General features: G+C 42.5%; 2 protein-coding genes across 7 annotated transcripts in view; one reads left to right on the forward strand and one right to left on the reverse strand.

The window, feature by feature from the left end:
* The window catches only part of TRMT10A (tRNA methyltransferase 10A), a 31,546-nt gene extending 13,854 nt beyond the window's left edge, over window positions 1-17,692 (forward strand). For 2 of the 5 annotated variants that reach the window (XR_010071138.1, XM_063335385.1), the window contains one exon: window positions 9,347-17,692. Coding sequence is in view for 1 of the 5 variants with exons in the window: in XM_063335385.1 (XP_063191455.1) it covers window positions 9,347-9,378 (32 nt within the window). In the remaining 4 variants the exon portion in view is untranslated. Of the gene's footprint in view, window positions 1-7,834; window positions 7,991-9,346 lie in introns of all 5 variants that reach the window. The other 3 variants (XR_010071142.1, XR_010071139.1, XR_010071140.1) reach the window with 3 other exon arrangements.
* On the reverse strand, window positions 54-7,825 carry C5H4orf17 (chromosome 5 C4orf17 homolog). Of its 2 annotated transcripts, XM_063335387.1 has the most exons (7): window positions 7,546-7,825; window positions 5,819-6,019; window positions 5,165-5,220; window positions 3,439-3,603; window positions 2,822-2,903; window positions 2,240-2,396; window positions 54-1,112 (listed from the first exon to the last, which is right to left on the reverse strand). In XM_063335387.1, the coding sequence occupies exons 1-7, from the start codon at window positions 7,649-7,651 to the stop codon at window positions 1,028-1,030; spliced, it is 852 nt and encodes a 283-aa protein (XP_063191457.1). In that variant the 5' UTR covers window positions 7,652-7,825; the 3' UTR covers window positions 54-1,027. The 2 variants fall into 2 exon arrangements, with proteins under 2 accessions (XP_063191457.1, XP_063191458.1); XM_063335388.1 differs by lacking the exon at window positions 2,240-2,396.
* Window positions 17,693-21,668: the final 3,976 nt, after the last annotated feature.

Consider the following 21,668-nt stretch of genomic DNA (forward strand, 5'->3'; position numbering starts at 1 on the left):
TTAACCCCACACTCATATTTCACCTACTGGACCCAGCTAACTAAACAGGTTATATAAATCATCCTTTGAATTTCTTGAATTCCTCCTTCCAGCAATGCCTCACTCTCTCTTACAGGGAGTACTTGTTCCCCAGGCCTTAGCATGCTCCTCTCCTGCAGTGGAAAATGAGAATGGAGGTGGTAGTGACTACAGTGGATATGGTTTGAAGTGAAGGCTCCTGGAAAGGGCACACTGGGCTCTGCCCTGAGCTAAGCTCTTCACTACTTAACGCTTAATGTTTCAAACCGATAAACCCCAATCCTTCTGCTTTCCCAGTTCACTCACAAGGTCCAACAAAGGTCCAGATATATTTCTGTCATTGTGGGCCTCTATTTCAACGGCTTGAGGTTTGCATGGTGGTTTTAATGTTTGTTTGGTGTCATCCCATCCCGTCCTGTCCTGTCCCATCTCCCACCATAGGATACTACAGTTTGTGATGCTTCTCCGCTAATAACGAGAGCTATGGAAGCAAATTCTAGCTTGCTGTGAAGCTCACATCTGCAGTCACTCTGCTCTTCAGATTTTGAAACTCCAGGGTACCTTTTCCCCCCGGTGCCTAGGGCTTGATGTGCATCTCTGCAGATCACGTGTGTGTGTGTCCCTCTTCTCAACCCAGAATGTCTGTGACTGTAGCTTCAGGTCTGCATGCAAGAGCTCTTTGTGCAGGCCTGGCTGAGTCATGCAAAAAGATGAATTTGATGCCAAAAAGAGTGGCCTCTCTCCTTTTTTCCATTGAGCTGACTTCTCATGTATCTATGCGGCATGGTTTGGTTTAATTACCTGAGGACTAAATATAACGAGCATAAATTTATTTTAACAGGGTGTCTGAACAGCTATCTTTATAATAGAAGTGCTAAGGTTACATATTTTTGTATGTGAAAGGCCTCCACTGGAAAGGAGATATCTGTTGTTTGGGGGCGGCTCTGGCACAGGTGAGACTTCTGCTGGAGTGTGAAGGCAGGATGGTCACTTGTCTCCATGCACTTTCTCAGTTGCAGTTCTTCCTGGGGACAGTGTGTCTGCTTGTGCTGGACCTGTGTTTCTCAGTGTTGAGAGCAAAAGTTTCTCCTTTTCTGGAAAACATTTTGAAAAAGCAAGCTGTAAGGCTTAAGATTATGTTAGGTTGGTTTGGCTTTGTTTGATGCACAGCTGAGAGTATAGAAGCACATCCACTCTTTAGCAAGGAATCCTTCCTGGACACCACTTGGAAAAGTAGAGATTGTTGCTTTGTCAGTTTCTTCTTATTATTCTTATGTAAGATTACTCTTCACGCACTCCTCCTACTGGAGGAGGTACAAAGAATAGCAAATGCTGGTAGCATTAGAGCTGGCATGAATGGCTTTGTTCAAATGATAATGTCCTTTGGGACTGACTTTGCTTTGTGTGCTTCAGAAGGGACACAAAGTGGTGATAGTGGTGTTCCTTGGGAGTGCCCAAGATTGGCAAATCCCCAAGTTCGTTGGCAGAAGGAGTTTCAGCTTGTGTATAACTTACAGGAGCAGATTTTGATGAAGAGAGGAAATCAATACCTCTTGCTGCCTGTTCTTTCTAGCAAGAGAAACACCTTGCTGTGTTTCTGAGTTGCTCTGGTTAGGAGAAGATGTACATGAATGTCAAATCAAGAGAAACCAATTGAGGGGCAGCAAGAATAGAGGGTCTTGGGTTTCTAGCTCTTATAGAACGTAAATTCAGGTCATTTCTCATATTGTCACTGACTTGTATGATTCTGTGATTCTAATTTGTGTGCTGCTGGGAAGAGAGAAGTTAGAGCTTCTAAAGATTCACAGTCCCTGTGCTGTTTGGTGACCAACATCCTAGACTCAGGGTGTCTTAACATTTGCAATTTCTATTACTTAACCCCATTTCATGTTTCAACTTGCCACTGATGGCCAGGATGAAGACCTGAGTGAAAAAGAAAGAATGTCTAACTTGATAACCGGTCTAAACTGTGCACTGCAATATACATGACGTTTTTCTCAAAGGGATTTCAAGTGCTCCTAGAATTTTGTGATGTTCTCGTAGCAACTAAATTTGTATCAGAGAATGTGGGGCTGTTTGTAGTAAGGACCATTTTTGCTTCAGACTGTGCGCAATGAAGTTCAAGCGCAAAGTTGCATTTTTCATGGGAGGAGAAGACAAGGATTTCTGGTTATGAGGTTTAGCTTATCCATAGTCTTAGCAACCTCACTGCAGGTTTTACCTGGACTGATTCTTTTTCTCTTCTGGTCCTCTCTGAAGAGAAGGGAGAGGCTTTAGCAGAGTCTGGGTATTGATGTGCTCTGCTGTACCTTCCTTAGAATTCAGCACGCCTTTGTCAGTTGGTTCTGAAAAAATCATGCTGGACACGAAGTCTTTCTCTGAAATGTGAAGGTAGCAGAAATTTCACTGAAGTTCCCACTTGCTGATCTGGATGTCAGCGGTGAATTTACGAGTTCCCTAACCTCATTTCTCATTTTCAAAGGGCTTAAGGCCATAAGAGAAACACATTTTGTTTTGTTTCTGCCTCCCCCCAGTCCACAGCAGCCCAGAGCACCACAGGGAGTGCACATTTTTCCACCCTGCACCAAACCTGAGTGCGCTGATGTCTGAATGACTGATTTCTGTGTCCTGTCACCTTACTGCTCAGCACAGCCACCGCTGGGCCAAGCATGCTTCACTGGGTCCTATTCCTTCCACCTGGGCAACCCCACTCTGTTCAGGTCTATGAGAATTTCAGGGTTTTACGCGAATGTAGAAGAGCGCGTGCTTTTCAGAAAGGGATGCAGATACATCTGTTTGTTACCTTCCGTACTTGCCCTTGCGAACCATTTCTGGATCTCGGTAAGCGAATCCGTCTGTAGGACTTGGCCAAGTTTTCCCAGGACCTGGAAGACGTACAGGATAGTTACCATGAAGGAAGAGAAGCTGATTCGCCACCCAGTTTTTGTGTGTGTTTTCGTTTAGCTCTAGCTGTGTGAGCATGCAATTTTACAGCTGTGCCAATTGCCCAGCCTCAGATGTCCCACCAGTTTTGCCCCAGTGTGAGCAAAGGCCACCAGGCTGCAAAAGGTGATGCTGAGAGAGTGCCATGTACACAGCACTTCAGAGGCACAGGAAGGAAATTGTAAGCAGTGTTTCCTACATGTAAAGCCCCTTGCGTGTGACATGTAGTATTGGCAGGCTGTTTTTTAGAGAACAATTCTCAACCCATGTGCCAGCTGTATTGCTCCCCTAGCGATTGCCCATGGCATCTTCCAGTTAGGTGAAAGCAACTCAGAGTAAATGCTGAACACCAAATTAAGTCAGTGGAATCCACACTGGGGAAAAAAAATCAGACAAATAACGCCCTACACCATCCTCAAGAGACAGAAAAATATGTAACTTTATAGGAAGCCATATACTACAGCACTCAGATCTTACCTTTATGTCCTGATCCAGGTAGTTCAGGTCCAAATTCACGTTCTGCTGGACATGAGGACCATGACGCAAGTTGACAAATGGAGAGGAAGGCTGGGTGACAGACACACTGTGGATTCCCTGTCGACTTGCAGGTTGTGCAGAGGCTTGGAATCGTTTTTTCAAAAGCTTTTCCAAAATAGAAAACAATGTTTAAAGAATTGGCTTGACTCCATTTAAGCGGCAATTGAAGACAATGTGAAGTATATCGCTAACACTGGGCTGCAGCAAGGGTGTGCAGCAGAGAACACCTCTAAAACTGTTCTTTGGTTGAATATGGCCACATATGGGTTGTTACAGCTTCTAAAACACGATCATGAAGAATAATAACAGATATCCATGGCAAAATGTGTAACGTTGGATTTCTCCCTTCTGTTGAAGACAATGTGTAGAACTGTATACCATGGTTTGCTTTGAAATACCCTTTTGGAATAGCTGTGTATTTTGGAAAGAGCTGGATTTTGGTATAAGAATGAAAGTGATGCTGGGTAACTACTATTCTTAGAATCGTTTTGGTTGGCAGAGACCTTTAAGATGGAAATCAGCTGAGGAAGGGATTTAAATCTGGACCTCTTGTGTTGAGTTTGCCTTTCCATTATGGGTTTGTAGTGTGCTGCTGAGCCACTGCTTTTCACTTTTCTGTGCGCAGACTTCAGCAATCTATGAAAGGCCTAGGAATGAAAATGTGACTGGCAGAACGTTCTGTTTCTGTGTAGAAGAAAAGCAAAAGGCATCTAACAGCTATTAAGAACCAGTAGTTTATTGAGTGTGGCTATATGGCAGGATCTGTCCATTCTGTAGTTATTTGGCAGCCAAGCCCCAGTAAATGTGGTATGAAGAATTGTGTTCTGCATGTACAAGTGAACAGGAAAAACAAAAGATGGTCTTTACTACACCCAGCTCAGGAACCAGAGAGCAACATTTAGACAGACCCCCAGCGCCTCCCCCCCACGGTTAAAATAGGAAAGTTAGGAGAAAAGGGAGTCCTTTTGAGCAGCTTTACTGCAAAATCTCTTCGTAGTGCCCTCTGCTGTCCAGTACCAGTGCAGCAACACATGCATTCCTTTTTTTCTAGAGTGTGCAATCCTCCTTGTGCTACCGTTTGTGATGGAATATTAACTTAGCCCTCAGCTCTAGTACAGTTGCAATACAGGGGACAAGTAATTCGATAGCTTGCAGCTTGGGACTAAAGAGTTATTGCAGAAAGAATCTTTTCCTGGACTTTATGAACACGACTGCAAAGTTGGATCTAAACCCCAGTGTGCTGCTTCTACGAAAGAGTGTCAGCAGAAGTCACGCTGTTGGCAGTAAGTCATCTAAAGAGTGTTTGTGTTGTGAGGGGAGCAGGCTTTTTCCTGTGCTTGTTTGTTGCCTACTGTGATGTTTTTTCCCCAGTGGTTTGAAACAGTGAATTGCATTCCCAGCTTCATTGGGTTTGACCATTTTTCTTGCTACGCAAAGCACAGTGACATTACAGAGCTGAAGTGGTACATTTAGAGCTTAGTTATATCAGCCTGCTTGACACCATCTCCTTTCCAAGCTCTCGTGTTCTACACATGGGCTCCTCACCCCCCTATTTTGAGTTCTGCACTGTCCTCCTGAGCAGTCTGAGACTGTCACTTCAGGTTCTACTGCTGAGAAGTGAGAGAGCGCGAGCTGAAATGAAGAGCTGTGTCTTTTTTCCCCTTACCTTTTCAGACAAAGTAGGCTCACTTTGAATCCTTTCAGGAAGATCTGCATGTCCTTCTGGAAATTAACAGGCAGTGTTTTCTCAAGTTAAAACAGAAAGGCCATAAGATACACCTTAGATTATATTGGGCGGGGGTCATTATTAATTACAAAGTTGCATGAGCCATGTTTCCGTTATCTCTAATGGTGTGTATTTCCATCGTTTTCTGTTTGCTTTTCCTACCTCATATAGTACGTTAATGCAGTTATTTGTCGAGATGCCTAAGAAATCGGGAAAAAATCCTGGAAAGTGTATTTCATATATGAGTGCTTATAGTGCTGTGTAACTCCTACTGCAGAATGTTGCTCACAGATGGAATAATTGCTGATAATTATGAAATTCTTAGATGTCTCATGAGCATATAAACTGTAAAAGATGCATCTCTAAAGATGCCAGGGTAATTTTGAAGGAGAAATCTTGTAAGATGTGGTGACTAAGGCACATAGAAGGGAAGAAATAATTTCCTTTTAAATGTACATTAATTGCCCTACGTTCCCCTTACCTGGACCTGAGCTGCGATGACACAATGCCCTGGCTGAGACCCAGCTGCACCCTTAACAGCTCAGGTTCCTCCTCTGCTGCTGTCTAACGCGGCAGTTTGATGCCCCTACTCACGTGTCATGGGCCGTGAAGTGCCTCGCTCCCTTCGCAGGAAACCCTCAAGCCTTGGAAGGTTGCGGCTGTTGGTTCTGGTGTTCCCAGTTAGCACGTGTTCTTCTTGATCACCTTCTTGCTGGGGGATGACTGTGTTGCCAGCAGACGGGTGTTCTTGTGAAAAGCTGCTTCTTACAACACAGATCAGAGCGTTGTTTAATCCTGTGCAAAACCCAAAAGGATAGTCTTTCCTACGGTAAACACATGCAGTTAACTTAGCAGGTGATCTGCAGGGAGACTGTGGTTTGCAATGAGAGTTGCAGCATTTATTGAAGAACTGGAATCCTCTTTTCTTAGCCAGGGTAAAAGGAATTCTATAAACAACCACTATTTTTATTGTTACCGTAAGTCAAACTGGATTTAACATGGCAAAGAAGCAGTGCTATTAAGTAGTTGATGAGGATTTTCAGAACTTTGATTCTGTTTAGTATCTGTGATAAGACAAATATTAAGCTGAAAGTAATTATGCCTCAACATTACTTTGCTGAGAGTACAAAGATATTCACCACATTAATCTGGCTAAGCCAAGTCAGACTTTGGTCTTTGCTGCCTCAGGTCAGCTTGTCTTTTTACCAGGTTCTAGAATAAGAGAGAGATAACACACACAAATACATACTTTACTTTTTATGTGTTCTATATTTTTACTTTAGGTAGATTTTATATATAAAGAGAAATACATATATGCACACACAGACACACAGAGTTGTGTGCACTACACATTGGGTGGGCAGTCTGAAAGGAGGAGTCTTGCTTTGTTCCTTCAAAGGCATCCCTTCTGAGGAGCAATACATTTTGGTTTATTCAGAACTGATTTGGTCCTGCATTACCCTTCATCGCTTATTACAAAAGCTGTATCACAGACTCGTCATCTACCAATACCAATCCTGATGCAATACCTACTTCTTTTAACAGTCTCCAGGGAACTGGGCAGAGATTTTTTTTTTCGCTTCGTGACCATTCTGTGCCTTTACAGTGTAAATGTGGCCGTGTGTCAGCAATTTTCTTTCAGCTGCTGCCACAAAGATGTCTTTGTGCAACCATATAGGGTCAGCTTCTGAAACAAAAGCCCATCCCTAGAAGTGCTATTTCTTCTGCTGATGCAGATGGCACACTGGTTTTAAGTGTACTCCTTGCAGGTGTAGGCAGGGTAATCACAGCTAGATCTAGCACACAGCACAGCAGCACGGTGTTTTTAGAGCACCAGGTTACTCACATTAAATGCTGTGTTGTGTAATATGTTGCTCCTGGAAAGGTACAAGAATTATTTAGGTGAGAGTGAACCAGAGAAAGAAAGTGTGACAACCTGTCTCTGGCACTTATGGTACACTTGTGAGCACAGAAGGAAAGAGGAAGAAATTATTTTAGCTTGGAAGAAGTTATTTTAGCTTAAAAGAAATCCCAGACAGTTGTCTTGGTGAAATAGTTTTCGTTGTACCTTGTAAGGAATTTAGTGCTGCTAACCTTTATGTTACCAGCCTGAGGTCCTTCATTGCTGAGCGCAGGTATGGATGCTTAGTGAGTTGAAATAAAGGTAACAGCTTGTTTTTATGAAATGCTTCTTTTAGACAGAAACAGGAAAGGGGAGCCATGGGTACTTCTGCAACAAAATGGCGTTATGCTGGCATTTCTCTTTGTGCTTGCCAGGACAATTGTCCAGGTTAACTGCATGGTCCCTCAACAACTCTTACCTGGCATGTGACGGACCATCCGAGGATGGGGGATGTTCCTGGAGAAGTAGTAGTATGTTCCCCCTGCGCAGCTCGACTCGGAGTAATGCCGGTTGTTCTGCAACATGATGTTTCTTGTATTTGTTGCGTAACTTTCTTCTTCTCTTGCGGCGTGTCTTTCTGCAGAGCAGGTTGGCTTTTCTGCTGATCACCTGAGGCCAAATGCTGGAGGTGAAGTAAAGAACATGAACTCACATAGACTGAAAGGTAGCAAAAACTTCAATTACTCTTGTTATTTTTACCTCTGCAGAATTTGGAGAAGCTCTAAACACAGGAAGGTGGAAGCAAGCTACTTACACCTCCACTCCTAAGGAGTTGCCTTGGGCAACTAATACTGCTTGTGGGCACTTTGCCGCTGCTTTGATTTCCTTGCGGTTTCTGCTCTGGAGCTCAGCCGCTTCTTGCTGTGCGTATCTGAGACACCTTTTTGTAGTACCAGAGTGTATGGAAGCAAGGGGAGTGGATGGCTTTCTGACTTGTGAAGAGAAGTCCAGGGACGAGTGACGATAGCAAAGGAGATGTCCAGTCCATTTTGATTTCTATCTTTACGAAGGGTTGTGTATGCAGAGAGGCAGTCCCATGTCTCTTAATCTTGGTATCTGTTCTAGATTTTGCTTTTGGAGGTTGAATAATAGAGTAGTAGCCGCTCTTACCGTTAACTATTTCTTTTTCCTGTCCTGTACAGTCACTAACGTTGAGAGTGTTCTTTGCCTCTGGCACTGCTTACGATACTCAGTACCACAACTTGTAAGACTGGGAACATCCTAAGAATGGCAGTTTGTTGAAGGCCCCTTGCAAATGTTGCACAGAGGTTTAGCTAATGTATTTTGTGATGATGCAGAATCAAGTTAATCAAACACAAGAAATTCACCTGTAAGAGGCTGCTGACTGTAAGAGCCTGGATGGGCTGAGAAGGGAATAAGCATTCGTCAGTTGCGCTGTTGTGCTCAGGAAGCAGCATATTATACGGAGTATGGGGGTAGAAGAGGGTTGGGAAAGGACAGGCCATCTTTTTAAGCAACTCTTAATGTTTTGCAATGTTTTTATTCCAGAAATAGCTTTTCCAAAGCCCTGTAATTTTTTTAAATGTTTAGTACTTACTATAAAATACTCTCTCCATATGCTTAAGATTAAGTGCTTACTTGAAAGAGTGTATAAAGCAACTTGTAGAAGCAGCAAATACTTCCTTTTTTCTGGGGCTTCTGATTTTCTACTTAATCCTACTTACATTTTTATGTTGGCTACTTATAAAGGACTAACTATATCTAATGGAAGTTTTTTAAAATGCAATTCAGGTGGGAGAGTTCTCTTCTTTATTAAATTGTTTAGTGGATTTTCTTTGTTAATCTAAACTGTCTTGTGAAACATACTTTTAGAATCTCACTATCTATTTAGCAACCTAAAAGTATGATATACAATTAGTGCTGGTACAGTATGTTTTGGGGATTTTAGGGGCATTAGTTTACGAAAATAGCAACTCACAACATTGTTAATACTTAAATTAGTAAAATTAAATGCAGCGACACCACGAACAACTGGACGTTTGACAGAACGATGTTACGAGCCAACACTGTCATTTTTATATGCTAGATAATATCACATCTAAAACGTTGATTATCGTTGCAGTATTCAAAAATACTTAAAGGCTTCCCATTTCCTTACGAAGGATGCATACAGCAGTTCTTTAGAGTAGTCTTATATCTGACTGTGTTAATGGGCTCTCGAGAAAAAATGTAATTTAGGTTGTGTATTGCTTTTTCAGCAGTTCTCAGTCTACACCTGGCAAGCGTGTAAGTGGTGGTGTAATGGACAGAAAGGACCAACTACCAGAGAGGGAAGCAGCACTGTAGAGGACCTCCTTCTCAGCAGAATACCAGGTCGGCGGCACCGTTTTGCGAGCTGCAGCAGGTAACATTCACTGGTTATCAGGGATTCACGTCTTTCCTTAGGTGGGGGTCTTGAGCTCAGCGAGCAGCAGCCCAGCTTGTCCACTCTGCCAAGCACCAGGGCTGGTGACACAGGAAGGCTCTAGAACCGCTCCTGTCCCTTGTGACACCAGCGAGCTGCGCGCCACCATGACAGCAGCGCAGCCCCGTCTTTTGCCTGTCATTAGCAGAGGAAAGATCTTGAGTACCTCCAGTTTATCCTTTATGGTTTTATCACTCTTCCTCCTTAACATGAGAATAATATTCGTGGCCAGAAATAAACAATTCCTGTAGAGAATTAATATTTGCATGTGGACAGAGAAAAACAGGCTGTGCACAGGATTATAAAGTCACCTGAGCGTGGGCTTCTGTGTTCAAGAAAATTCACACTTTTGGACAAGATTTTAGGGATGATCTTTGCTAGAGTACAAGTGCAGTGCTCCATAGTTTCAACAGGTGAAATTGCCATCATCAAGTAGGGTTAATGGGGTGAAAATGTGAAATGCCTTTTCAGGCATTGACCAGGAAGGATCTTCAATGGTGTCATGCGATTGCTGTTTGAATCTAGTACCAGAAAGAAAATCTAGAAATCGACATTGCCACGGGCTACAGCCAGAGATGTCTTCAATGGTACTTTGCCCACAAAAATAACATTCCTGCTACACTGAGGTTGCAACTGTACTCCATTTTTCATGTCTCCTTAGAAATCCACCAGGTTTACAAGCATGATTCTGTAGATGCATCCGCTAAGTCACAGGCTATTTTGTGTGTCTCGGTTTCACAGGCTCTTACATCCTTCCCACTGCTCGTATTCCAGAAAGCACAGCTACCTGAGATGACTTTTGCCTCCCTGCGAGTGTGGACCAGAATCAGTGCTTTTGGTCACACTGGGGGGCCATAGCAGTCCATTAGCTTGTGGCCTCCAGACCCAACTATTTCAGGACATTGTACCTGTGAGTGACTGTTACTCATTTAATTTGTTGTTCGTTTTGTTGGTTTTGCAAGCCACCTTGGGAAGAAAAAGGAGGATAAAAGCTTTAGCTCTAACGTCTAAAGTTGTGATTTAAGGTCTTTTGCAGAAAAATGGGGCACAGTCTCTTTCTTTTTGTACTCCCCCGAAGTGGGAATAGATGGCATTGTCCAGCAGAAGTTGGATCAAAGCAAAAAGTGTTGGGAGGTTTTTTTACACTTGGAGGGGAAAAAAGAGGACGATGACTGGTGTGACCCTTTGTCATGACAGCAAATGTTTGGATAACTTGCAGGCTAAGATGGTATTGAATCTGTTCAAGAGAATGCAGCTGACAGCAGAAGCTCCTGGAAAGGGTCCGTGCAGCTGCTGGCTTCTGATCCTGCAGCCCAAACTGGCCTGTTACCTTTTGCTTTGTTGTAAGGCCGGTGTAGAGAAGAGGTGGCTGTTGTGAAGGCATGGAGGTGGCATGAAGCGTGGGCTGATTTTGAGTTGTCACACATGGAGAGACAAAGAGCCAGGACCTTTGGGGCATGTGTTAAGATGTATATTCTGTTTCTGAAAGCACTGTTATCCATTCTTTTTAAATCAAGCCAACAAGGTTGGCATGAAATAGTGGATCTACTTCTTCATGAATGCTCTGTGTCTATGGACGGGGGAAGAGCACAAGAGAGCCAGAGTTAACAGAAAATACCTGCATCTTTGTTCCATGTAAGAGAGAGCGGGGCATTGTTGGAAGGAGCAATTCAAGAAATTGAAAGGATGTGACTATTTAAATATTATTTCTTTAGATATACCAACTTGGGTGTAATACCCAAGAGTAGTGGTAGTTACTATTTTAATGGATGCATTCTTCTCCATTTCTGCTCTCATTTTCTTAAAAGCCTGTGACCTCAAAACCTGTACCACTAGTGCGTGTTGCAAAGTGTGCATGAACATTCAAAACAAACCAGAAAAAATGTAGTTTTCCTGAGCATCTCAACAGACAGTCACAAGCAACTGAACTGCCTTTATCAGCTGAGCTGACTTATATACCGTGTTCGGTTAGCTGGGGTCAGTAGATGAAATATAAGTGTGGGGTTAAGCCAGTGCTTTATACTTCAGTTTGAGTGGGATGTATGTCTGCACGAGTGCAAATTGTGCATCTTGGTTGGTACATGGTGCACATTGAGTTGAGGTGACACAATCACTTTTGATTACTTCTTGAGTATCGTAGCAAAATTTATCACATGGTCTCAGTGCAAGACCAGGAGACAAGAACTCTTTCTTACAAGTCCCTCAGTTTCAGTATACCTGTTTTATTACAGGAACCTGTATGTATTGCATTGTCTGTCAAATATTTTCCTTTTAAAAAAACCAAAAAGCGTCAGTCTCAGTCTTGGCTAGAGGTTCTGATTCAACTTCTTTCTAACTGACTTAAGTGCTTTTGCCAAGTAGTGAAATGGACACCTTGGAAGTGTGGCTTCCCTTCAGCCCTGTGGGCCTGCCCCGTCCCTTTCTTCTGTAGGAGACTAGCCAGGTAGTTGCATCTTTTTCACAGGGTTTGGCTGAAGAGTGTAGGAAGACATCATCGTAACCGTTCATCTCTGCTGAGCTGGAGTCAGAGGCCTGATTCAAGTATGACTTGGCTTGTATCCATTTTTAGTCCTCACTCTGTTGTTACTGCTTTCAAATGGAGATGAGAAGTGGGATCCCTACAGGTCCCTGTGGTCTGTAAAGGGTTGGCAACCAACTGCTAGTGACTTTATACACCCAGTGCACTTCTCTACTTTTTAAATAACCATAAAAAAGTTTCTTCTGTTAAAAGTATGGATTGTGGTTTGTTGCTCAAGTGATGTGTTTTTTTTTGTTAGGCTTTGCAAAACTGTGATTGCTTTTGTTCCAGAAACTAGATCGTCTTTTTCAAAACAGCATTGCTGTTTTTATTTCTGTAACAAAAAGTGCAGCATAACTATAACCACCATGTATTACACTGATTCTCCAATAGAAATGTGTAAAGCAGGGTCCAAAAGCATCTTACGAATGTGACCTAAGACACAGCCTTTCTTGCATCTTTACGAGTGAAAATGAACAAACACACCCACCCATGCGCATGTAGGTGTTTTTAAATCAAGCTGTTGCAAATCTGAAGCTTACCTGTCTGTGGAGAAAGAGACAGAAGAAAGAGATGATCTGATATGTTGCTCTTGGAAGGCTCCTTGTGCTAACTCCACAAGGTCAGAGCAGCTTGGTGAGTAGCTATTGCCTGTTGCTTGTCCCAATCACCTGGTCCTCACTGGTGCCTTAGCCAGCAGTTGGCATTGCTGCTTTTTACCTTTTCTCTGTTCGTGCTCATGTAATGAGGTCATACGAGGCTGAAGTTCATGCCTGTTGTCATGAGCTGTCACTTCAGGATGTTGTCCTCGGGATGTGTGACATGGTGAAATGGAGCAGTAAGCGTGAGTACACTGAGATGGTTGGAGCACATGAAAATCACCCCAGCATCAAATCAAGTGTGAGAAACTGAGACCTGTTTGTGAGAGAGTCTGAGAGAGTAGCTGGTAAAAGCAAGAGGGCTTGTGCTATTTGTGACACCTCCGCTCCCTGCTGTGATACCGCAACTCCTCATGACAGAGTGGGAAGGTAGTCCTCCTGTCTTTCCAGCATCTTTTTGCAGTGTGAAAGGAGGCAGGGGGAAGAGCATGAGAGCGCCAGAATTAACAGAAAACACCTGCATCTTTGCTCCATGTAAGAGCTAGCAGGGCGTTGTTGGAAGGAGCAATTCAAGAAATTCAATGCGTGTGGAAGTCTTTCATACTGCTGTTTAGTTAATTTTCAAGTCTAATATGACAAGAAAATGGCTTCCTGGGGACCACGACCGCCTACAGAACAGTGTAAGGTGCAAACCTTATTTTTTCCAGTGTAGTGCAGCTTTTTGCAATTGCTTGGGATTTACAAGTAGTTGTTATAAAACCAACTTCACCAAATAGCCAGCTGGAGTCCTTAAAATGGAGCTGCCATTAAGATCTCACATAGTGCAGTACTGTCTTTATCCAAATACAGGAAATGAAAGAGAGGTTCTGGAACAGCATTTTCCCAAGGTGCTGTACAAGGAGCTTAACTGTCTTTGATAAATCAAAGAAAGGGATCATTTGGGAAAACTTGTTTTTCACAAAGCAGAGGGATAGATTCATTAGGAAATTCAGTCTAATTCTGTGGCTAGGATGCCTGTGGAGAGGTACTGCTGCTGATGCTGCAAGACAATTCATAATGTGTTAAACGTTAAAGAGATGAGGACATACCAAAAGGGAGAATGGATGGAGTCAGGTGAAGGGCAGTAGTGTTAGTTGCCAAAGTTATATGTTCTGTGCGGGTTTGATACTGCACAGTTCCCATGTTCAGCTCAAACTGTCAACTTTAGTGGAAGACGAAAGGATGAAGTATTATTAAGGTATCAGAATCTGCCAGTAATTCTGGCACTTTGCCTTTTCATACTTTCCTTTCCCAGAGCTGATCCCTATTTCTTCCACTATAGGGCTATAAAAATACTAAGATGATTTTTCAATTTTAAAAGGAATAGCTCTTTTGCACATGTATTTTGTTTGTTGCTTTATGAACAACATTTTTCCCAATGTTAATTGAGGTTGAAATTGAAAAAAAGAGGTTGAAATTGTGCCTGGGTCCACCAATTTAGACATAATGGAGGATCTTAAGTTATTCTTGAAACTTATTCTTACCTATCTCTTCACATCAGTTATCTATAGAATCTTTACCTCGGACCGCTCTCCGTTAACTTGAGCTCAATGTGAAGTCCTATTTTCAAAAGCCTAAGTCTCACGGAACGCAAGAAAGATTTGGCACATAAGCAAGGTGGATACCTAGGGAAAACTCAAAACTAGATTTGGGGATTTGCATGTGCAGAATATCAAATCCAAGAATTTATGCACTGCCCATCTGTAGAAGAAAACAGCTAAGATGGTCTGTAGAAGTGTAAAACTGAGCTGAACAATTAGGTTTTAAAGGTACATTAACTCTTGCACCCAGCTAGAACCCAGAAGTTGAGAAAGATAGGATCAGATACAGCAGAGCATTACAGATTTGTTTCAACCTTGTATCAAACAGCAACTGGCTGGAAATGCTTTGTGAGTTATTGATAGAAGTCTTGGTGAAAGATAATTGAAAGAAGCCTGGGTTGGTGGGCGATTCCAACAATTTCCTTTGGTTTCAAAATTCAATAATGTTTCTTAAAGCAGCAGTTTTCGGGAGGGAGTATCTTTGTGCCTGTGGGAAGGTGCTTCTGAAACACTTCTAGTGAATGCTTGAGAGACACAGTATCTGTTCCAAAGTGGCATCCAACTTTTTGATTAAAAAAAACCAGATTATAGAGTAAACAGCTTTAGCTACAGTCTTGGTACCAGTCCTGAGCAATTTCCTAATGGCTTATGACCTACATCAAGATAAAGATCTACAGTAAAGTAAAACCATGAACCACTTTGTTGTCCCCATTCCCACAATTCCCAACTCCAGCCCTAGAGTGATACAGAAAGGAGCATTCAGCATCCTATTGTGGAGATACAAAGATCACTTTCGCAGTGCCGGATGTTCTTCAGGCAAGAGAAATACCATCTCTGTTTTTGATCACATTCGTGGCAGTTGCTAGCTAAAATCACTTCAAAAGCAGAACGGCTTGGGACAATAAATAGCAACTGTGAGTAAATAAGGAAAAATCAAACAGAAATGGTGGATAAAAGCCAATTTGAGAAAAGTCTGTGATTTTTCTAGGTTCAAGTATCTCCAGGGTGTGAGGGGAAGGGCTGCTGTAACATTTCAAGATCTATATCTTTTCATGAACTGCCAGCTGAAGACATTGCAAAGCAGTTACTATCAGTGCTTACTATCGATTTGGAACCTGCTTACTCCTGGCTGAAGTCCAGGATTTTATTACCCCTTTCAGAAATAGATTTACTAGGTTTAATAATGCCAGGTATGATAATTGAACAAGTAGGAACATTTATTCAGTGGTTAAGTGCCCCCCGTGGTTGTGATTTCAGGCTAAAATCAGGCAGTAAAGTGCTTTGCTTCTCTGAGCTTTTTCTTTCCACCTATTTATCTTATTGATACCTGACAACCAGAATTGCATTTTTGATCCAAAGATATGCTGGTGGTGGGCATAAAGCTTCCTCCACCTCACCTTGTACAGTGATGCGCACAGAAAAGGTGAGGTGGGACTGAAAAGGAGAGCCACAAGAACGCTACAGGCAGCACATGCCACTGGGTTTGGAGGTCACTTTTAATTTTTTTGCATTTTGGATTTACATATTGTGTGCAAGTTATAGCACTGACTGGCACCCTGGTGTTCCAGCTTGTGGCATGTTATTTAAGAAAGCACATTTATTCCTTGCTTGCAATCTACAGGTCTGGCTGTATTATTCTCAAGATTTTCAAGGTGGACACACTTGCATATTTCAGGCGTGGCCCACTAAAGCATTGCACTGGAAGCCAAGATGAATCGCTGTACTGTTTTATAATAGGAAAAGACAAGGAATTAGGTTCTGATAACAGAAATAAATATTTATATGTAGTGTTCTCAGCCATGTGTTTAAGAAAGATCCTTCTCTGAATCCAAGCTTCAGCTGTACAAAGTCAACAAAACTGTAGAAAAATGGGCAGGGAAGTTTTCTGTTTCACCCTGCTGTCCCCAGGGAAGATCAGCTCTGGCATGCTTGTCTAACCAGGTCTTGCAGACCTCCAAGATGATGGCACCACGCCATCTCCAAGCAATCTACCTTTCTTTGCTCTCTGTGCCCAGAGAGTTTTTTTTTCTGAAGTGTAATTTGAATCTTCCTTGCTTTAGTTTAAGTAATTTTTATTCCCTGGCCACCATGGAGATGGAGAACAGAAATTAAAAAGAAAAGGTGCACAGAAGCTCTAGAAGAATATGATGACTGTGCTTCACCATCAGGCATCATTGCTCTGCTTACGAAAGCTCTGATTTTCATCGCTGAGCTTTGTAAAGTTTTGGGCACTGCCAGAACTATTGGCAACCCTGAGCAGCTGCTAAACAGCAGAATACAACCAGAGATCTTTACACCTGTGTAATAAAACATTAGAAAGGCAATAAAGAAGGTATGCCTCATGAACCTGAAAAGAAAGTCTCAAAAGCAGGAAATACGAAGGGGATATGGCAAAAAGTCAAACCTTCTGGCTAAAATGGGCAAACTTTCTTTTAGTGGCAGGCAGCAGGGAGGTCACAGCAAGGGGGCACAAGTAAGCCTGTTGCCTTTGGTTTGGTTTCCACATAGACTCACGTCCCATGTCACATGTGCTCATTGACCCTATGTTTGCAATTGTGTTTGATTCTTGACTTGACTCTTCAGGAGGGCATCTGAATGATTTGAGTGGAAAAGAGCCTCTCTGAATACCCCCATCTTAGGGGGGGTCGCAGCTGCAGCCAGGACACCGGCTGTGGACACTCTTTGCACCCCAGAGCCAAGGAACTGAAAAAGAAAATACTCTGAAGTCCAGCCTGGGACTATTGGGCTTGCCTTTGAAATATTGGTACCTACCGACATCAGTCCCTTTTCTGAAACTGCTGAATAACCTGAACCTTCCTGTTGGAAGCTTTGAGAAAGATCAGATATCGACTATTTAATTGCATAGTTAGCTGAAAATCAATAGATGAATGATGATATAAATGTATGTTGTTTTATGGATACTGTCATGCTGCTGATGCATGTTTGCAATGATGTAGGCAGGTGTAACAACACATTTGGAGGTTAATCTGGTTTGAATCCGTAAGGTGGTACCTCAGTGTAAGTGCTGTTGCAGAACTTCTAGGGGAAGACTTTGCTGTGCACTGGGCAGATTTAGGTGGCTTGCGTGAATTAACAATGCATTTACCTATTTGTAAAATAGATCTTGAAGGTGACATTCCTAAAATCCTTAGAACTTGAGGATAAAGTCGGAGAAGTTGGTGTTGGTTCATATTAGTGGAAAGTATCTATTTATTCCGCAGGGGGATTTTAAAATAATCTTTAAGTAAGCACACGTTCTTCTTCTTCTAAGTTACTCTGAAAGGCAGAGATGGACTTCAATATGACTTCCAAATCTACATCTGACTTAACTTTGTCCCATCTTTGAAATGTATAGATAGCTTAATTGTCTCTCTTCCAAGAAGGTGTCTCTGTTAGCTGGAACAACAGTATGTACTACTGACACTCTTAAAGCCAGTAAATAATAAAATTGTTGATTCATACTCATTCCCTTTTGCTTCATTTTTATTTCAAATAGTGTAAGATGTGCTTTGTTCTTTTTGTTTGTCACTTGGCTGTGATTTTTCAGAGGCCTAAAATGAAGATAAAAGGCAGTATTTAAAAAAGGGGTGTTCATACTTGGTTCAGTACTCTCCTTAGATATTATTTTCCTCTTCATATTCTTTTAATACTTGCTCTAAACCTACAAATTTTCAGAACTGGTATTTAGCTAATTTGCAGCTTCCACCTTTGGTGTTTGGTCTTTAGCTTACTAAAATGAATAAGGCATTGTCCCATGAGCAATTGACTTAATTTTCTGTGTGTTCTGGGAAGGTATTGGTGTTTATTTCTGCAAGTCTTTTTTTATGTTCTTCTCACAAAACTGCATGTCATCATCCCATGCTTGCTTAATTCAGCTCCATTGCGTTGTCATGCACATTTGTATAATCTTCAGATATGATCCCTAAACTGTTTGAACAGGTTTAATTTGACCTGCCCTGCCTGTTAGCTCTGAATCTTACCTGCTGCTCCGTTTTATCTCTGCACTTTATACTAACAAGCACCTGCAGTGTTTCATGTACCTAATCCTTTGGACATCCTTAAATGTGCAGGCAGAAAAATACAAAGGGGCAGAGGTTACAGCTTCTGTACTGTGTAAGGTGGGACTTAAAAATTGTTGCAATGTTTTTCTATCTACCCCTAACGTGTGGAGCTAAATCTTTTGTGCTTAACAACTTCTGAAGAGTAAGAAGTGACTTGCAAAAGAGTAACTTGGAAATTGCCATCACACAGTAAGAAGAAATGCTGAAATTTCAATGTAAAGACACTCCAGAAGGCCAAAACTATATTTGCTTCATTATTTTTAACAGCTAAATCACTGTCTGAAAAGAAACATACATGAACTTCGGTAAGCTTAAAAATAAATATTAACAGTGTAGATTCAGGAAAAAGTAACCTATTTTTAAAAATGCTTAAGTATTAGCTAAAGCTAATACACATTTTATTATCTGTAGGACAGAATGTATAGTTGCCACTAAAAACTGTGATACGTAACTGCCCTTAAAAGCTTTTTTCTGTGAAGAGTTAAGTCACTTGAGCTGTGATTATAATATCCTCCTGTTAAATTGGGTCATGTTCAGTGCAGAGGAATGAATTTTCTTGATGTTAAAAGAAGGCTGTTTCAGAAACCATTAGCTCTCTTCACCTGGAGTCAACTTTGTGCATTGACTCAGGAGAGCAAGCCATGCAAGGCTGCTCAGCTCTGGTAGGAGTGAGGAGTGGGAAGCAGACTGTACTGCCTGTGAAGTGGAAGTAAAGAACCACCTTCCACTACAAGCGCCTGGCATCAGAAACTGTAGCTATGGCTACAATCTCCTGAGCATGGCCAGTGTTTCATGTCCTTTGCCCCAGTTACAGTCCCCAAGTAAAGATGACCTGGAGTTGCATGAACGCACCTTTGTTCGGTGTTCCTAACTTCTTGTGTGCAAGCTCACCAGCCATTAACAACTCCAGTGTGTTCTTTCTCTTCTGCCTCTGTTGCTACATTTCACCGCGATCTGCTGAGGTTAAAGAATCACTGGAGAGAGAATATTAGTGCCACATGTTCAGCTGGGCCAAGTGAGATAAAAAGCTGATAAAGGAATTAATTGCATAAGAAGGAATAAAATACATAGGTAAGCATGAAGAAAAATCCTCTTAAGAGTGAACTGCCCTAAACGGGGAGAGGATGGGGACTAGGGGTCAATTAAGTATTTTCTGGCACGTATCGGAGCAAAGCATGGGGCCTGTGTGAGCATGTCATAAAGGGGGCAGCACTGTTGTTTTCCTGCCTGCCAGGGCCGCTGTACACCTCGATCCTGGGCATCTTGAGCAATCTGGCAGAACAAAGCAAATAAACCAGCTTCTGCAATAGAGTTATGCAAGTTGGTTTGTGTTTCACTGGCACCATGTGCAGTCCTTTTTCTTGCCACCTTCTTCCTAAAGACCATGCCACCTACCCCTGCCACAGGCTGCAGACAGGATCCACGGACCAGTGTTCCCAGTTAGAGGTACCCACTTTGGCCAAAGGAGATGGTTTCCAGATGGCCTCAACTCCATTCCCTGAAAAAAACAAAAAACATTTCATGGTCTTGGTGCTGCATATAGCTAAAGAGATGAGGAGAGTTTTGAGGGGAAAGGAAACGTAAAGGTATCAGAGAAGAAATGGGATGGGAACTTCAGAATAATGGAGGAAAGGAGAAAGACAGCTGTCAAGGAATAGCCTGGACTAGAAATACTTCATTCTGATACAAGTTTTTCTAGGAAGTCGCTAGGTCTTGCCTCCTGAGGCTTTGTGAGCACATTACAGAAAGGTGAGTCATGTTGTTTTGGATGTTGGGGAGATTTTCCTCTAGCTGGGTGAGGAATGAGTCTTTTTTGCTTGTTGAGGTTGGCCATCCAAATGTGTGGTCTTTCCCAACTGATATGTCAGGGTTGCAGCATGAAGTCTCTGCTGACTGGCTGGTGGGAAAAGGGGCTCAGAGCAGGGTGGTGACAAGTCCATGTTCAGGCAACTTCGTGAGGGAGAATACAAGTTTAACTGGCCGATTTTGTATACCCAAACAATATATTTTGTTAGCTCATTACTGTAAGCAGTATGCAGGAGAAATTATTTATTACTTTGATCTAGATAAAATCCGTGTGGTTAGAGTCATAGTGTCCATGCATGAACTTGGCCAACACAGGGCTTATCTGAGGTTATTCTACCTTAGATGTGCCACAAAGACTATACAGTTCAGAATGTTCGTAAGCCCAACATGTAGTATCTGCTATACTGTGAGCAGTGATAGCTTATCTGCAGCAATATCATAAATCAAAAGATTTATGAAATTAGCTTCACTATGAACTTTGAGATGACCGTAGCAGGCAAAATTTCTGTGGGATCTGTAGCTCTGTGCTTTCAAGAAACAGCAACAGAGATTAATTATCACCACTGCTGCATAAAGCAAAGCGTTATTACACTGTAATAACAATGTGTATTTACACTGTAAATACAATGTGTGTGTGGTGGTTGGAAGCCATCTTGGGCACAGCGATAATGAAGTGGTAGAGTTTTTGATTCTTGGATAAGTAAGGAGTGGCATCAGCAGGACTGATACCTTGGACTTCCAGAGGGCAGACTTTGGTCTATTCAGGAGCCCGGTTGACAGAATCCCTTGGGAGGCAATCTGAAGGGCAAAGGGGTCCAGGAAGGCTGGACATTCTTCAAGAAGGAAATCTTAAAGGCACAGGAGCAGGCAGTCCTCATGTGCCAAAAGACAAGCCAGCAGGGACGACCGGCCTGGCTGAACAGAGAGCTTTGGTTGGAACGTGGGAAAAAAGGGTGAGTTTATGACCTTTGGAAGAGGGAGCAGGCAAGTCAGGAGGACTACAAGGATGTTGTGAGGTTATGCAGGGAGAAAGAAGGGCCAAAACCCAACTAGAACTTAATCTGGCTATTGGCGTAAAAGACAGTAAAAATGTTTCTATAAATACATTAGCAACAAAAGGAAGGCTAAGGAGAATCTCCATCCTTCATTGGATGCTGGGAAACATAGTGACCAAGGATGTCATCTTTGCCTCAGTCTTCAGTAGTCAGACCAGTTGTTCTCAGGGTGCCCAGCCCCCTGAGCTGGAAGGCATGGAAGGGGAGCAGATTGAAGCCCCCATAATCCAAGGGGAATTGATTAGCGATGTGCTACACCACTTAGACACACACAAGTCTACAGGGCCTGATGCGATCCACCCAAGGGTTCTGAGGGAGCTGGCGGAGGTGCTCACCAAGCCACTTACCATCATTCATCAGCAGTCCTGGCAAACTGGGGAGGTCCCAGTTGACTGTAGGTTAGCAAATGTGACGCCCATCTACAAGAAGGGCCACAAGGAGGATCTGTGGAACTACAGGCCTGTCAGTCTGACCTTGGTGCTGGGGAAGGTTGTGGA

The sequence above is a fragment of the Chroicocephalus ridibundus genome, chromosome 5 (assembly GCF_963924245.1).
Source record: "Chroicocephalus ridibundus chromosome 5, bChrRid1.1, whole genome shotgun sequence".
Taxonomy (NCBI): Eukaryota; Metazoa; Chordata; class Aves; order Charadriiformes; family Laridae; genus Chroicocephalus; species Chroicocephalus ridibundus.

Excerpts from the sequence above, each read along its gene's own strand:
- C5H4orf17 (XM_063335387.1), bottom strand. The coding sequence starts at position 7,651 with ATGTTGCAGAACAACCGGCATTACTCCGAGTCGAGCTGCGCAGGGGGA. Across the intron at positions 6,020-7,545 it reads GATGGTCCGTCACATGCCAG|GATTAAACAACGCTCTGATC; the intron begins GTAAGAGTTGTT and ends GGTTTTGCACAG. Across the intron at positions 2,904-3,438 it reads ACCTGGATCAGGACATAAAG|GTCCTGGGAAAACTTGGCCA; the intron begins GTAAGATCTGAG and ends TACGTCTTCCAG.